The sequence below is a fragment of the Saimiri boliviensis genome, chromosome 21 (assembly GCF_048565385.1).
Source record: "Saimiri boliviensis isolate mSaiBol1 chromosome 21, mSaiBol1.pri, whole genome shotgun sequence".
Classification (NCBI taxonomy): domain Eukaryota; kingdom Metazoa; phylum Chordata; class Mammalia; order Primates; family Cebidae; genus Saimiri; species Saimiri boliviensis.
The window spans coordinates 23,395,825-23,412,650 of record NC_133469.1 but is presented as its reverse complement, the minus strand read 5'-3'; the positions used below and the strand labels follow the sequence as shown (position 1 = coordinate 23,412,650).

The 16,826-nt window shown below is 54.6% G+C and overlaps 1 protein-coding gene across 9 annotated transcripts in view; it reads right to left on the bottom strand.

The window, feature by feature from the left end:
- TXNRD2 (thioredoxin reductase 2) overlaps positions 1-16,826 on the bottom strand; it is a 57,148-nt gene that overhangs the window by 28,158 nt on the left and 12,164 nt on the right. For all 9 annotated transcript variants that reach the window (XR_005577410.2, XR_005577411.2, XR_005577409.2 and 6 more), the window contains exons 3-8: positions 13,483-13,539; positions 12,552-12,696; positions 11,675-11,749; positions 9,385-9,463; positions 8,829-8,891; positions 4,325-4,395 (exon numbers count right to left, since the gene is read on the bottom strand). Coding sequence is in view for 6 of the 9 variants with exons in the window: in XM_039462442.2 (XP_039318376.1) it covers positions 4,325-4,395; positions 8,829-8,891; positions 9,385-9,463; positions 11,675-11,749; positions 12,552-12,696; positions 13,483-13,539 (490 nt within the window). In the remaining 3 variants the exon portion in view is untranslated. The remainder of the gene's footprint in view (positions 1-4,324; positions 4,396-8,828; positions 8,892-9,384; positions 9,464-11,674; positions 11,750-12,551; positions 12,697-13,482; positions 13,540-16,826) is intronic.

Here is a 16,826-nt window from a genome sequence, read left to right as displayed (position 1 = left end):
AGAACGAAACGGGTGACTGATACATTGCAAACACTTTTTTTCTTAAACAATAACATACCTAGATTCCTTCTAAACGAAAGAGCTTTAAAAAAAAAATCTTCTAAATGTTTTTTTTCTGAAGAAAATAAACACTGCAGTTTCTTTCCCGACCAAAATAATCTGGGGCCGTGTCTTCCCGGCCGAGCCGGCTGCCCTCAGCACGGGGTTGCAGGGGAGTGCTCCCCAAGCCCCAGCCACCTTGCCGGGGAGACAGCAGGGGCAGGGCACCCAGAGCGCCAGGCCGCTTCCCCAGCCCCAAGTGGGCAGCCTCTGAGGGGAACGGGTGTGACCAGGATGGAGAAGGTGCTGGCCTGCAGTGACCGGCCCCGAAGTCCCCAGCACACCGAGGGGCCCAGCAGACTTCCTTGGGCTGCCGGACATCCAAAGCCATTTCCCTGCAGACAAAGCATCCTGCAGGGGCTGGACAGGCATCCAGACTCCACCCAGAGAAACCGATGTGAAAGACAACCAGAGCCACTGGCAGACTCGGGATGCCAGATGAAGACAAGACCTCAAGACGGGCACTGGGGCCCGGGCAGCCCATCTCCACCACACCACAGAAGAGCTGCAGCCAGCCCAAGGGTGTAAAAGAAAATCTGACTTGTGGACGCCCATAAGGAAAATACAGGGCTTAAAAAAAAAAAATCTTAGGGGTGGGGCAGGCCTTTCAGAACATGTAATAAATCAAAAAGCCATTAAGTGTAAAAGATTTAAGTTACATTAAAAAAAAAAGTTAAACCATTTGTACCCTGCCCAAGTTAAAAGACACTAGAGGCTGAGAAAATCTGTACCGCAAGTGACAGAGGATCACATCCCTAATACGCAAACCAGCAAGAAAAGAGAAGCGAAAAGCCAGACAGGAAAGTGGGCAGGGACCGTGCTGGCGGCTTGCACAGCGCCGCAGGCACGCTCATCTCAAACAAGCCTGCGAAACGAGGTTTTCCACATCGGTAAGTGAAAAGACCACTGATCATACGTACATAGATACAGAGTCATACATACATAAATGCATACAGAGTCAGATCGTGCGTAACCCAGCAGACAGCCAAAGAAAAAAAGAAACCAGTCCAGGTGCAGGAGCTCACACCTGTAATCCCAGCACTTTGAGAGGCCACGGTGATCACTTGAGCCCAGGAGTTCGAGGCTAGCCTGGGCCACAGAGCGAGTCCTTGCTCTAAATAAAAAAATTAAAAAGTAGTAATTAGCTGGGCGTGGTGGCAGGCGCCTGTCATCCCAGCTACTCGGGAGGCTGAGGCAGGAGAATTGCTTGAATCCAGGACTTCAAGGCTACAGTGAGCCATGATTGCACCACTGCATTCCAGCTGGGCGACAAAGCAAAGACTGTCTTACAGATAAAAAAAAAAACAAAAAAAAAAAAAGCAAAAAAACAGATAAACAGATAACTCAGAAATTATGGCATAGCAGGAAAGAGTGATTGCTGTGACAACAGAAAAACTGAAGATTTCTGCATGAAATAGGATCACCAAGTCCAAAGACAAGCCACAATCGGAGGTCCAATGGAAACCAGGGCAAGCCCGGCACGGTCTCAGGAGGGTGTGGGTGCGCCATGGGTAGCAGTGACCGTTGCCCAGCCCAGGGGCATGGGAGGAGAGGCTCCTTTCCGTTTCGTGTCTAATCAAAAGGCTGATGCTGGAGTTACCAAGGACGGGGAAGCGGGCAGAATACACATGGAACCGGTGTGACTGGCCGTCAGCAAACTGTTAAGATCAAAGGGCAGCTCCCCTCGTACCCAGCTTTGCTACTTCTAGGAAAGACCCCAGACAGGGTTATAAAGTGGGTAAGACCACCTCACAGCCACTGGGATGGCCACTGCCAAAAACACAGGAAACAGCAAGTCCAACAGAGTTTAAAGGAAAAAATAAAAGTTAAAGGGGGAAAGAAAAGCAGAAAACGCGTGCTGGCGAGGATGCGGGGACCCAAGTCCTCCTGAGCTCTGGTGAGAGTGGAAGACGGTGTGGCCGCGGCGGGAAACAGGATGGAGGTCCTCAAGACCCTATGATCCCGCCATCCCACTGCTGGGTTTGCACCCAAAAGAAGTGAAAGTAAGGTCTCTAAGAGGCATTTGCATGCCCATGTTCACAGCGGCACTATTCACAACAGCCAAGCAGCGGGGGCAACTCGGGTGTACACTGACGGGTGAATGGATGAACAAAATGTGGTGCGCCTGTGCAAGGAAATATTACTCAGGAAATTCAGATACAACGTGGATGAAAGAGTTCCAGAGCTGGACAGTGGTGACGGTTTCACGACATGATGAGCATATTTAATACCACTCAACTGCATACTTAAAAATGGTTAAAGTGGGCTGGCCGCAGTGGCTCATGCCTATAATCCCAGCATTTTGGGAGGCCAAGGCAGGTGGATCACCTGAGGTCAGGAGTTCGAGACCAGCCTGGCCAATATGGTGAAACCCCATTTCTACTAAAAATACAAAAGATTAGCCAGGTGTGGTGGCACACGCCTGTAGTCTCGGCTACTCACGGGGGCTGAGACAGGAGAAATGCCTGAACCCGGGAGGTGGAGGTTGCAGTCACTGCACTCCAGCCTGGGCAACACAGTGAGACTCCATCTCAAAAAATAATAATAATAATAAAGTGGTACATTTTATACTGTTTTAGCACAACGAAGAATTGGGATAATGTGTTAGAGGCACTTACAATGGTTTAAAGAGATGTACCTCAAAGGTTTTGACTGCAGCATTGATAATGATGATGAAGAGAGGCTACTGAGATGCTCATTCGTAGAAGGGTCAAAGGAAGTACGCAACTTCCATTCAAGGGAATCCAGTCCTGACCCCACACGAAGATGCCCTGTGAAGTGTGGAATAATGACAAGCAGAACATGTGACGCACCACTCACACACACACACACACACACACACACACCCGTGTGCACACGCAAACATGCACACCACACACATCCGCATGCACACCACGTACACACCGGCACGCTCAGAGGTGGGACCCTTTTCCACTGCTCTTTTCTCCTGGGGAAGGCTAGAGACTGCTATTGACCAAGCCTCTGCCGCCCTCTGGTGGCCTCTCTGGCCTCTGCCAGCACAAAGTCACACCCCACAGGCGGGAGCTGCCTGGACCGGGGACCTCGGGATAGCCTCTCTGTGGGCATCGGAAGGCACTTAGTGACCCTGCGCCTGCTCCCACGGGGAGTGAGAGCCACTCGCATGCTGCCAGTCTCCCTTCCACAACCAGGATGTTGTTTCTGAGGCCTCTGGAGCCTTTGCTAGATTTCAGGGAAACCCAAGGTGCGAACCCGAAGACAGTGAGGGTGTCAGGCGAGGGCTGGGGTAGGGATTGCCGGCTCTCCCCTCCTTAACGTTCTCCCTGATGTACCTGATGGGACGCACTGGAATCCCAGGGCTCCTGGGAAGCCCATTTGACAACGACAGACCTAGATAACAAACAGCTGACTCCCTTTATGTGGCATTCGTGTTATTACCTCCAAGGAAGCCACAAGACACAGAGTACATCAACGGCCCTTCAGAGGGGCACAAGTCACAGCCTTATTGTTTTGTTTTATTTTGAGACAAGGTCTCACTCTCTCCCAGGCTGAGTGCAGTGGTACAATCACAGCTCACTACAGCCACAACCTCCTGGGCTCAAGCAATCCTCCCACCTCAGCCTCCCAAAGAGCTGGGACTACAGGTGCACAGTACAATGCTTGGTCAGTATTTTAAGATTTTGGTAGGCTGGGCGTGGTGGCTCGCACCTATAATCCCAGCACTTTAGGAGGCTGGGCAGATCACCTGACGTCAGGGGTTCAAAACCAGACTGGCCAACATGGAGAAACCCCGTCTCTACTAAAAATACAAAAATTAGCCACGTGAGGTCATGGGCGCCTATACTTCCAGCTACTGGGGAGGCTGAGGCAGGAGAATCGCGCTTGAACCCAGGAGGCGGAGGTTACAGTGAGCTGAAATTGAGCCACTGCACTCCAGTCTGGGTGACAGAGCGAGACTCCATCTCAAAAAAAGAAGATTTTTGTAAAGTCAAGGTCTCATTATATTACCCAAGCTGATCTGGAACTCTTGGCCTCTAGCAATCCAATCCTCCTGCCTCAGTCTACCAAAGTGCTAAGCTAGCAAGCGTGAGCCACGGTGCCTGGCCACAAACGACAGGCCTTTTCTCCTTCTTTTGGGTAAACTGGAAAGAAAGCCCCAGGAGCCACGCAGCAGCACAGGCTCTCAGGGCCCAGTGCTCACTCTGCTGAACAGAGAGGACCCCACCATGCATGCGACAGTCCTTACGTTTTTCCAGGGGACTCCTTCAGCCAGAAGATGTCATCGCTTGTGATTCCATATTCCAAAGCACCTTCGACCTGTCAAGACAGAAATGACCCCTGGGATGAGAGCTCCATTTGGCCTGTCCTAGGGCTTCCTTACAGAGGACGCCAGCTCTGCAGACTCAGCCAGCGCCGTCCCAGAGCACGCATGCACAGGGCTTCCCTGCTGCCAGTCCTTGTCTGCAGGCTGTGGCTTCTCTGGGGCTGCAGGTGGCCTGTCTGCATGTAAGCTGCTGTGCTCCTGGGCCCGGTGCCCTCGCAGGACACCTTTCCCCTCTGCTCCCCAGGACCCTCCCCTTGACCTGGTTCAGACCAGGACATAGGACCTGAGGTAGGCACAGCAACTACAGGGGCCACACAGGCGACAGCTGGGCCCCCTGAAGTCTGTCCGGGTCCTGGACAGATATATCAGACGGACAGAGGCATGCAGCCCCAGGGAGCGGCACCTGGGCTCTGGGAAGGTCCAGACTCAGAGAGGGGAAGCAGGGAAAGAGTCAGCAATCAGGGCCAGCCGAGCTCAAAAGTGTCTGCGCGGCAGGGGTGGGCTGCCAGGCCGGCGAGAGGAGAGGAGGCACAGGGTGTGGGTGCCACGGGCTGAGGTATGCGGGGCCTGAGGGGCAGCTCTGAGGGCGCCTGGCTGAGGCCAGGACGGACTTCACACTCTCAAACCAGACAGGCCACCTGAAGAGGGGCGGCCAAGCAGGTGGGGAGGCCCAGGGTGAACGTCCCCTTAGCAGCCACGAGAACAAGACGGGCTGGTGCAGGAAATGGATCTCACAGTTTATGCTTCCAATTGGCAAAAAAAATAAAGTCAGGAATTTCGCAAAAAAAAAAAAAAAAAAAAGGAATTTCTCAGGTTTGCTCAAGGAAAACCGAAAAGCCTGGCAATCAAAGGGACTGAAACGCAAGCAAGTCTTGGCAGGCACCCTGGGAGGGCGTGGCAGGGAGGGCGGAGCGGCGCTGAGCGGCCTGCCCCTCAGGACCAGGAGCGCCTGCTGGTTCCCCTGTGGGCCCACGGAGCCGTCAGCAGCTGCCTGTGAGTTGCACAGCAGGGCCAGGCCAGGGCCCCCCTGCAGGGCTCCCTGGAACAGACCACGTGCAGCTCCCCGGACCGCAGAGAAGCCCAGGTGACCGCTGGGCTGCTGGGAGCTGGCCGTGGCCTTCCTTAAGCAGAACCACCATGAGCCCAGCTGCCAGGTCAGGGGATCACTTGGACCCTGTCTGCGGCAGCTGCCTTGGACAGCAACACAGTGTCATCCTACAGAGCCACACGGCCGCCAGCCCCGTCTCTGTGCATAAGCAACCTGCCCCTGATAGAGGCTGCTGTGGCTGCCCAGTGGCCAGAGAAGTCTCGTAGCCTCTAAGGACTGGGGGTGCTCGTGCTCCTTGCCCTCCTCTCCCTGTTTCCCCAGTAAGCACAGGGTGAAGTGGAGGCTGGGGCCACATCCAAGAAGCAGAAGAACCTCCCCTTGCTCTGCCTCCACCAGACGGGCCCTGGGTCTAAGTCAGAGGCGGTGTGGCCCAGACCAAGGGACCCGTGGCCTTCGAGAGCCTGGCTGCAGCCTGCTCAGAGGCTTAGGGCAGGCGGCACCCAGCTCCCCAGGAGACCCGTGAGGACTGGCCTCGGCCAAACCTCTCTGCCCACCCCCAGCCCCCATTTGCTTTCCCTGCAGCTTTCCCTACCCCCTCACCCTGGGGCCTCTTCCTCAACTCTGCCCCACAACCCACAAGACTGGGCCAGGAGCTATTCACCGCTCTGTTCACCCTGGGGCCTCTTCCTCAACTCTGCCCCACAACCCACAAGACTGGGCCAGGAGCTATTCACCGCTCTGTTAAAAACAGCGATAAAACTGACAAAAACTGAGATTCCGAATTATGGAAATTAACCACAGGCTTGCAGCAGCACAGGGAACATTTAGTCGGGAAAAACAGCTGAAGCTGGATGAGAACGGGAGCTCCAGGCTGTTTTCACTCACTCTGCTCCCACCCCTACCTCAGCGGCAGTCCTGAACAGTAACGGCCAGAGAGAGCAGAACCCAGCTGGGGTCTTTCAAAACCCCTCCCAAAGAAGAGTCAGAGTCAGCATCTGACCCTGCCAGGGGTTCCCCAGAAGACCCCCTCAAAAGAGTCATCTTGGCCGGGTGCAGTGGCTCACACCTGTAATCCCAGCACTTTGGGAGGCTGAGGCAGGCGGATCATGAGGTCAAGAGATCGAGACCATCCTGGCCAACATGGTGAAACCCCATCTCTACTAAAAAAAAAAAAAAAAAATACAAAAATTAGCTGGGTATAGTGACATGCACCTGTAATCCCAGCTATTCAGAGGCTGAGACAGGAGAATCACTTGAACCCGGGAGGCGGAAGTTGCAGTGAGCCAAGATCGCGCCACTGCACTCCAGCCGGGGCAACAGAGTGCGACTCCGTCTCAAGAAAAAAAAGGGGGTCATCTTTACCCAGCCTCACTGGAGCTCAGCCAGGGCTAAAAGCTTCTCTCTGGGGGCATTTGCCCGAGGTTTTCCTCACAGCTGCCTGAGGGATGGGTAACAGTTGGAGCCAGCAACAGACGGCCCAAAAAGCTTCAAAGGAAAAGCCGAGACATGAGATGTCCACTGGAGCTTTGCAAGGCTCCGGCATATTCCTGGGAACCTAGACCAGGCACACAGCACTGTGCACACGTCGGGAGGGACCAAGGAGGCCCTGAGGCCTCACCTCCAGCCGACATTGCTTTCTGCATAGGCAGGAAGTGAAGGCTAGGGAAGAGCTGCCTGCTGCCTGCTGAGTGCGGAAGGCATCCCCTCCGTATGCACATGGAGCCCTCAGCAAAGGCCCGGAGAGTCCTTAGTTTAGAGAAATCTCCGTGCAGTTACTGGCTGATCACTGAGCTAACCAAATAGAGACGTCAGTGGCCACATACAACAAAGAATAAGGGTCTACAAAGTCAGTTCCAAAAAGTCCCCGGTTAAGCGGCTGAAACAACAGAAACCTGTGGCAGAGGGAGAATCTGGTTTCCAAAGTTACCACATGAAATTATTCGAAGTGTTCAGCTTTCAATTACAAAATTACGAGATACGTGAAGAAACAAGAAACCAAGACCCTCATACGCTGCTGGAAGGAATGTGAAATGCACTCATTTTGGAAAACAGTCTGAGGTTCCTTGAAAGGGTCAACACAGAGCCGGGCGCGGTGGCTCACGCCTGTAATCCCAGCACTTTGGGAGGCCGAGGCGGGTGGATCACGAAGTCAAGAGATCGAGACCATCCTGGTCAACATGGTGAAACCCCGTCTCTACTAAAAATACAAAAAAAATTAGCTGGGCGTGGTGGCGCGTGCCTGTAATCCCAGCTACTCAGGAGGCTGAGGCAGGAGAATTGCCTGAACCCGGGAGGCGGAGGTTGCGGTGAGCCGAGATCGCGCCATTGCGCTCCAGCCTGGGTGACAAGAGCGAAACTCCGTCTCAAAAAAGAAAAAAAAAAAAAAAAGGGGTCAACATAAATCTACCACGTGACACGGCAGTTCTGCTCCTAGGTGGAACCCAAGAGAAGTGAAAACTGAAGTCCACCAAAGGCTTCTGTGCACATGCTCACAGCGGCACTATTCATAATAGCTACAAAGTACAAACAATCCCTGTGTTCATCCACGAGCAAGCGGATAAACAAAATGTCGTCTATCCGTAAGATGGAACAGGATCTAGCTATCAAAAGGAATGACACTGACACGCGCTACAATGTGGGTGAACCTGGAGGATGTTACGCTCAGTGAAGTAAGCCAGTCGCTCAAAGACACACGTACGATTCCAGTTACATGGGAAGGACTTACACGTACAATACCACTCACACGAGGTGCTTAGTGTTGTCAAATTCATAGAGACAGAAAGTAGGTGCTGGCTGCCAGGGGCTGGGGGAGGAGGCGCTGGGGAGTGAGGTTTAATGGGAATAGAGTTTCCGTTCGGGACGATGGACGTTCTGGCAGTGGATGGTGACTGATGGCCGCACAGCTCTGTGAATGTACTAAAACCCACTGAATTGTACCCTATAAAAGTCTGAATTTTATAGCGTGTGGATTTTATTTCAAACTTTTTTTAAATTCGGGGAGGAGGGGGAGGAGGAGGAATGAGGCTTATATCCTGAACGTTCCAATCATTCTGAGGCTGAAGGGAAAGCGGGAATCAGCAACGGCAACTTAGGAAGCAGGAGGTGGGGATCGAAGGGGATGAATCCGGCAGGGCCCGGGGGCAGAACAGAACAAGAGCTGTCCGTCCTGAGGATCCGGTAGCGTGGAGGCCACTGGGGACCCCGCATTTCAGCCGCGTGGATTCAAGAGAATTGGAAAGCAGAAAGTGATGATAGTGAGTAGAGGGGGAAAGGGGGTGCAAGCCGCTGGTGTGGAAAGCGCGTGTGTCAAAGTGCAGCCCTCGAAGAGCCCGGGGAGGGGCCCGTGCAGCAGGGACGCTGTGCTCTGGGGACACTCACGTGTGCGGGGTACCTCGGCCGCCCTCCGGTAGCGATGACGATGTGGTCAGCTGACAGCAGAATCTGAGAAGAAAGAGAAAGCCGTGGGTCAGACAGAGGCATAGTGGTCACGCGCCAGAGGGCCCGAGCACCGCAGACCCTGGCCAGCAGTTCCCACAGCCCCCGCCCTGCAACGTGGAGCCTCGGCCAGCAGCTCAGAGGCCCCACGGAGCTGGAATCCCATCAACAGGCAGCTGGGTGGGAGGGGGACAGGCAAAAAGGACAGGAGAACATCCTAACTCCAACCACTTGGCAGTGTCCAAAGCACCCTCAAATCCCCACAAGACCCTGCCAACAGGCTGTGGTCATAAACCCCGTCGCCATGTCACTCCGAGGAGCAAGGCAGCAAAGTATTTGATCATGTTAAAGACACATGCCCAGCCTCAAAGGAAGCCACCTTTTCGATTCCAACAGCACGTGTTACTGAGGACAGCACCCGGGACAAACACAGCTGCAGCTGGTGCCCCAGGTCTGCAGAAGGGTCCACGAGGGGCCAGCAAGTGAGTCAGAGGCTCACCTCTTTCCCACCTTTGGCAACACCGCGAACTGTGTGCTCGTCAACAAAGCCAGCTTTGACGTTAAAGTACTTGACTTTCCTGAAAGATAAAGATTAGATTTTCAAACAAATTAAACCTCACCAATCAGATCAAATAGGGAGCAAGGGTCAAAGGGAGCTCCAGCCCCCAGCAGGGCCTGGTGCTGTGGCTCAGGTGGGGCAAGAGGCAAGTGGTCACCACGCTGAGAAGCGTGGAGGGGATGTGGGGTCACCTTGCCTGTCCCCCAGGTATCCCGGGGACGTGTTGACCACAGGTGTCCAAGCAGGGACAGAGGCCAGCTCAGCACAGTCCTGCGAGGCCACGTACAGCCCTGGTGTGCAGCGAGGGGTGGCCAGACCTCTCTTGGGGACAGTCCTCATCACCTAGACATGTTCCAGCAGGGAGCTGTGGCACCCACCAGCTGGCATCACATTCAGGGATGCAGAGACAACAAGAGAATGGGCATGACAGGGCTGGCGAGACGGTGGCTGGGCACCCGGTGCACAGGATCCAATGACCTACACTGCTTTTTTTTTTTTTTTTTTTTTTTTTTGAGACAAGAGTCTCACTAAGAGTCTCACTCTGTCACCCAGGCTGGAGGGCAATGGCATGATTTCGGCTCACTGCAACCTCTCTACCTCCCAGCTTCAAACATTCTCTTGCCTCAGCCTCCTGAGAAGCTGGGATTACAGCTTGCACCACTATCCTGGCTAATTTTTATATTTTTAGAAGAGATGGGGTTTCGCCATGTTGGCCAGGCTGGTCTTGAACTCCTGACCTAGGTGATCCACCCACCTCAGTCTCCCAAAGTGCTAGAATTACAGGCATGAGCCATCACACCCTGCCCTTATTTTTTTTAGAGACAGGGCCTCGCTCTGTCACCCAGGCTGGGGTGCAGTGGCACGATCATAGCTCACTGCAGCCTCCTCTCAAGGAACTGGAACTCCAGGCATGGGCAACCACATCTGGCTAGTTCATTTTATTTTTACAGGGATGAGGGTCTCACTATGTTGCTCAGGCTGGTCTCCAACTCCTGGGCTCAAGTGATCCTCCCACTTCAGTCTCCCAAAGTGCTGGGATTACCGGCATGAGCCACCGCACCCAGCCAACACCTCCTAATGACAGAAAGGCCCTGCTGCAGCAAGGGTTCTGGGAAGGCTCCGCCCCCTGCTTGAGCCTGCCTTCTTCCCACCCACAAGCCTGGGCCTCCATGGGCTGTCTGAGCCACGTGAAGCTCTCGAGGCAAGCACCCTTCAATCACAGGGCTGGCTTCCTCGACAGCCAGGAAGCAGCTCCGGGACACAGCCGCACGATGCTCACAGCAGCACTTTGCGCCCCAGCCTCCTTCTACAGGTGGCTCTGGGGCAGGCAGTGGGCTGGGCCTGTTTGGTGCCTGCCCAGGAGCTGCGTAGGGCAGGGAGGAAAGAGGGCAGAGCCTGCTGCCCCCAGGAAACTGTACCGGGGGATACAGATCCCCACAGAGAAACACGGAAACTCCACAACACAATGTGGCTTAGCTCCCTGGACAGGAGAGAGCTCGTGAGGCCCGGGTAAAGGGCAAGCAGTTGGCTTCCTGGCTCTGCTTTCCTGGATTTAATGGGCACAAAATTGCTCCCTGCTGTGAAGCCCCAGGAAGATCCCCCTGGAGCCAAGCAAATGGTGCACGAGAAGAGCCATCAGACCTCTGCAGGACCAGTGTCCCCTCCCCGGCCCATGGGGCACAGGCAGGGCCACAGCCCTGGGAGAAAGCCTGGGCCTGAGGCAGTGCCAGATTCAGGCACCTGCTAGGCTGGCAGCCGAGCCCCACGAGGAGGCCTCTGCGCTGGGGATCCCCCAGGAGCTGACAGGAATGACGACCAGCTAAGGATATTTGCTCCAGTAGAAAGCACCAGGCCCCTCCAGCCATACCCAAGGAGCGGGAGCTGTGTAGTAAGAGGGGGGTTGGTGGGGTGGAGGCGTATAACCGGGATGGCCCTCACCATGTATCAGCCCCAGGCGCAGCCATGCCCATGCTCTCTGGCCTGAGGCCTCCCTGGGCAGCCCTGGGCTCCGGCCATTCTGCCAGCGTGGCCTCACTCATTCCTCGGCACCTCCAGGCTCTGCTCAGCAGCAGAGGGCAGGCTCCCCTTCCCCTGCGGTCCCTCCCATCCACTCCTGAACCCCCAGAGCCTGCCAGGGCATGCTCTGCACAGTCAGTAAGTGTGTGTCCAGGCACAAAACGCCCAAGAAAAGGCCCAGAGGGCGGCCCACTCTCCAGGGGAGCTTCAGTACCTGTCGTGCAGCTGGACACGGTGGCCCCAGTTCAAGGATTTCACGTGATTTTGAACAGCTTCTGCCATCTTCCTCCTGTGAACATACAAAACAAAATATAAAAGCACAACACAGGTGTTAGCTGCAGAGTCTCACAATGGACGATTAGATTCAGATGTACAGGGTGCGATGGCTCATGCCTGTAATCCAAGCACTTTGGAGGCCAAGGCAGGCGGATCGCCTGAGGTCAGGAGTTCAAGACCAGCCTGACCAACATGGTGAAACCCCAGCTTTACAAACGAAACGAAACAAAACAAAACAAAAAAAGATTCAGATGTACATTAATAGAAGTATCAAAAAACGAGAGTGCTTTTAAAGGTGGCGAAACATGACATCCATCCCTACGAGCCACCGCCTGTCCCGGGCTTGGGGCTGTGGACTTTTGGACTCCCAGAAAACAGGGGCTCTGACCCACAGCTATCCAGATGCAGCTGCTCTGTGCCCCAAAGGCTACCCCCTGCAGGCAGAGGCCTATCTGAGCTACTGTGGGTGGCTGTGTGCTGGGCCACGTGGTCCCCTTCCCAAAAGAACTCGGCTGAAGCGGCCTCCCACCCTGCACTCCCGGCCTTGGAGATGGACTGTTCTTGGTGGGGCTGCGCTGTGCATGGCAGCAGCATCCCTGGGCTCCCCCGAGGAGGGGAGCAAACCCTTCCCCAGAGACAACCACGACTGTCTCCAGACATTCCCAGATGTCGGAGGCAGAGGGCGCAGAGTCACCCCTGGCTGAGAACCCATCCTACAGCACACTCCCTGTGAAGGTTCACGGAGGATAAGCCTCCTCTTCCTCCTCACCCGAGTAGCACAAAAGCACCCGAATGCCACGGCGCTGGGTCCTTACCAGTCATGCGGCACGGGCTGGGCCACCTCCCAGCCATAATGGGGGGCGTCTCGGATCAGGCCCCCCAGCAGTGCCGCCTGGTGCATCAGCTTCTTGGGAATGCAGCCGACGTTGACGCAGGTGCCCCCGAGGCCCCACCGGGTGCCTGGGACGGGGGAAGAGCACATTTGAATTTATGGTCAGGTGACTACTAGAGACTTCCCTGTTCTTCTGGGGTGTTTGGAATTCCTTGAAGTTGTTTTGTAACTCTGACGGGGCCAGCTGACATGCCACAGGAATGTGATCGCTATTTTAATTAAAAATAAAAATAGGCCAGGTGCGGTGGCTCACACCTGTAATCCCAGCACTCTGGGAGGTAGAGGCGGGCGATGACCTGCGGTCAGGAGTTTGAGTCCAGCCTGGTGAACATGGCGGAAACCACGTCTCCACTAAAAATACAAAAATTTAGCTGGGAGTGGTGGCATACACCTGTAGTTCCAGCTACTCAGGAGGCTGAGGCACAAGAACTGCTTCAACCGGGGTGGCAGAGGTTGGCAGTGAGCCGAGATCGCGCCACTGCACGCCAGCCTAGGCAACAGAGGGAGACCGTTTCAATTATTTAAAAAATTTAGTTCTCACCTCTGTCATCTAACCCGGAGTGCAGTGGTGCAAGCATAGCTCACTGCGGCCTCAAACTCCTGGGCTCAAGTGATCAAGGTCCGCCTTGGCTTCCCGAAGTGCTGTGAGTACAGGTGTGGGCCACTGTACTGGCCAGAGTCGCTTTTGAGAACGGTGAAGAACTTTAAAGTAATGACGTATGAAACAGGACACTGTCCGGAGACCACGCATAGCGGGGCCGAGGGACTCTGGCGTCAGCTGCCCTCCGTACAGGAACCAGGCCCACCTCCCATCTCCTTCCCCAGGACACCCGGCTTCCATAGGTGCTGCCTACCTCGGGGAGAAGGTTCCACGTAGTCCACCACGGCCACCTTCCTTCCCAGCTGGGCAGCTGAAAGGAGAGGAGAGCGGCCGGTGAGCGTGGGGAGCTGGCTCAGCCCCCCACGAGAACAGGCGCTCCTTGGGGCCTGTGCGGTCCGCGAGAGCATGGGCAGGGCCTGGGCCTGCGGCTGCCCACAGCGGCCAAGTGACGCGACGCTAGGGCCCCTGATCTGCCTCGGCACTCCGGCCGGCTGAGCTGTGCCACCTGCTGGCTCTGCACTGAGTCTCCCAGCCTCCTGCTGCCACTGCCCACCCAGACGAGCCACCCGCAGGCAGGAGCCCTCAGACCTCTCTGGGCCTGCAGCCTTTGGACCACCCACCCCTCACACTGCTGGCATTTGCAGTGCCACACAAGCCCAGTGCCCACCCAAGCATCCCTGGGTGGCATTCCCCAGGTAGCCACCCCACTGAGAATGGCTCCTGACTCAGAGGCTCTCCCTTGCCCCCTTCCCAGCACAGCCCTAGATGGGTACTGGCCACCTCACCCTCAGGACCAGGACACCAAAGCTCAGAAGTGACACAGCAGCCCCAGGGTGGGCCAGCCCCAGAGTGAGAGCCGAGACCTGACTCCAAACCACACTTCCGGCTGCGGAGCCGCCCAGCTACCCTACGGGCCATCGGTGGGGCCACCCAGAGCCACAGGTGCTGAGGCCAACTCAGAAACCATTAGCCAAGACCGGGCACGGGGGCTCACACCTGTTACCCCAGCATTTTGGGAGGCTGAAGCAGGTGTATTACTTGTGGTCAGGAGTTTGAGACCAGCCTGGCCAACATGGTAAAACTAGTCTCCACTAAAATAAACATGGTATATATGTACTTACACGACAATCCTGCAGGATACAGGATGTGCACATGTATCCCAGAGCCAAAGTACAATAAAAAAATAAAAATTGCCGGGCGCGGTGGCTCAAGCCTGTAATCCCAGCACTTTGGGAGGCCGAGGCGGGTGGATCACGAGGTCGAGAGATCGAGACCATCCTGGTCAACATGGTGAAACCCCGTCTCTACTAAAAATACAAAAAATTAGCTGGGCATGGTGGCGCGTGCCTGTAATCCCAGCTACTCAGGAGGCTGAGGCAGGAGAATTGCCTGAACCCAGGAGGCAGAGGTTGCGGTGAGCCGAGATCGCACCATTGTACTCCAGCCTGGGTAACAAGAACGAAACTCCGTCTCAAAAAAAAAAATAAATAAAAATAAAAATTAAAAAATTAGCTGGGCATGGTGGCACGCGCCTGTAGTCTCAGCCACTCAGGAGGCTGAGGCAAGAGAATCATTTGAGCCCAGGAGGCAGTGGTTACAGTGAGCCAAAATTGTGTCACCCCACTACAGCCTGGGTGACAGAGCAAGACTCCGTCTCAAAAAAGAAAAAAAAAAAAAAAAAAAAAAACATTAGCCAGGGCTAATTTCAAGCTTCCCTTTGGCTGGGCTTGGGCACTACATTAGCAAGCCTCAGGCCCTGAACTCAACTGACCCCAGGGCACATGTAAATCTCATGAACCCTAAAATGCCACGGATCGTGTTCAATTCATGACCATCACAAAATAAGATTAGAACAAAGTTTTCTAAGAGTTCATGTTAAAAATCCATTTTGCTCACTGAATGAATACTGGGATTCCCCGGCTCAATTTAAAAGCTCAAGCCTTGGCCTTCAAAAACCTAATGTCATCCAGACGCAGTGGTTCGCGTCTGTAATCCCAGCACTTTGGGAGGCCCAGGGAGACAGATCACCTGAGGTCAGGAGTTCAAGACCAGCCTGGCCAACATGGTGAAACCCTGTCTCTACTAAAAACACAAAAATTAGCAGGGCATGGTGGCAGGCTCCTATAGTCCCAGCTACACCGGGGGCTGAGGTAGGGAAATTGCTTGAACCCAGGAGGCGGAGGTTGCAGTGAGAGAGATAGCACCACTATACTCCAGCCTGAGTGACAGAGTGAAACTACATCTCAAAAAAAAAAAAAAAAAAAAAAAGCCCATGTCCACAAGGTGCAGTAGCTCATGTCTGTCATCTCAACACTTTGGGAGGCCAAGGGAAACAGATGGCTTGAGCCCAGGAGTTTGAGACCAGCCTGGGCCGCACAGCAAAACCCTGTCTCTACAAAAAATACAAAAATTAGCTGGGTGTGGTGGTGTGCACCTGTGGTCCCAGCTGCTCGGGAGGCTGAGGTGGGAGGATGGCTTGAGCTTGGGAGGTGGAGGCTGCAGTGAGCCGAGACTGTGCCACTGCACTCCAGCCTGGGTGACAGAGCAAGACAGCATCTCAAAAAAAACAAAAAACCAGTGTCCAATTCCCACACCTGACCATGATGGAGCAGCAGAGCCCAGATTTACCCTCCCCCTGAGGCAACCCAAAACCCAGGTCCGATGCATCAAACAACAGGCTTTGAGGTACTGGACATCAGGCAACAAACGACGTGACAGGCAGGAAACAAACATGGTGGGCCCTGGGGAGTCTCCAGGACCCAGCGCTGCAGGCCGGGGGAGGCTGGGGAGAGGCCAGCGCAGGAGAGGACTGACAGCCTGGGGAGACTGAGGCAGAGAAGACGGTGAGGGGCCGCTGCCCAGAGGATCTGGAAGACCTGATTGGCACGTGTGTCTTGCGAAGCTACCGACAGCAGGGACAGAACCACCTGGAAGGGCTGGAGAGGACCGTGCCCACAAAGGCAGGGGACAGTACCTGTTCCCAGAAGGCAGACTGGGAAAAGCATATTATTCCTGGGGCATTGGGTCATGCCTCAGTAGTTGAGAATAATTAGCCCTGGACTGGGCACTCCTCCACACACACCTGAGAAATCTTTTGCAGAAGACCCAAAGACTGACTCTTTTTTTTTTTTTTTTGAGACGGAGTTTCGCTCTTGTTACCCAGGCTGGAGTGCAATGGCGTGATCTCGGCTCACCGCAACCTCCGCCTCCTGGGTTCAGGCAATTCTCCTGCCTCAGCCTCCTGAGTAGCTGGGATTACAGGCACGAGCCACCATGCCCAGCTAATTTTTTGTATTTTTAGTAGAGACGGGGTTTCACCATGTTGACCAGGATGGTCTCGATCTCTTGACCTCGTGATCCACCCGCCTCGGCCTCCCAAAGTGCTGGGATTACAGGCGTGAGCCACCGCGCCCGGCCAAGACTGACTCTTAATAACTTAACTGCATCCCAGAACAGAGCTCAGTATTTCTAGAAATATAAAAATCTCCAGAACCCAGCAAGGTAAATTCAAGCATCTGCCATTCAACCAAAAATTACCAGTCACACAAAGAAGCAGGAAAAAAAGGGGGGAAAAATTACACCTAGAGAAGGGGAAAA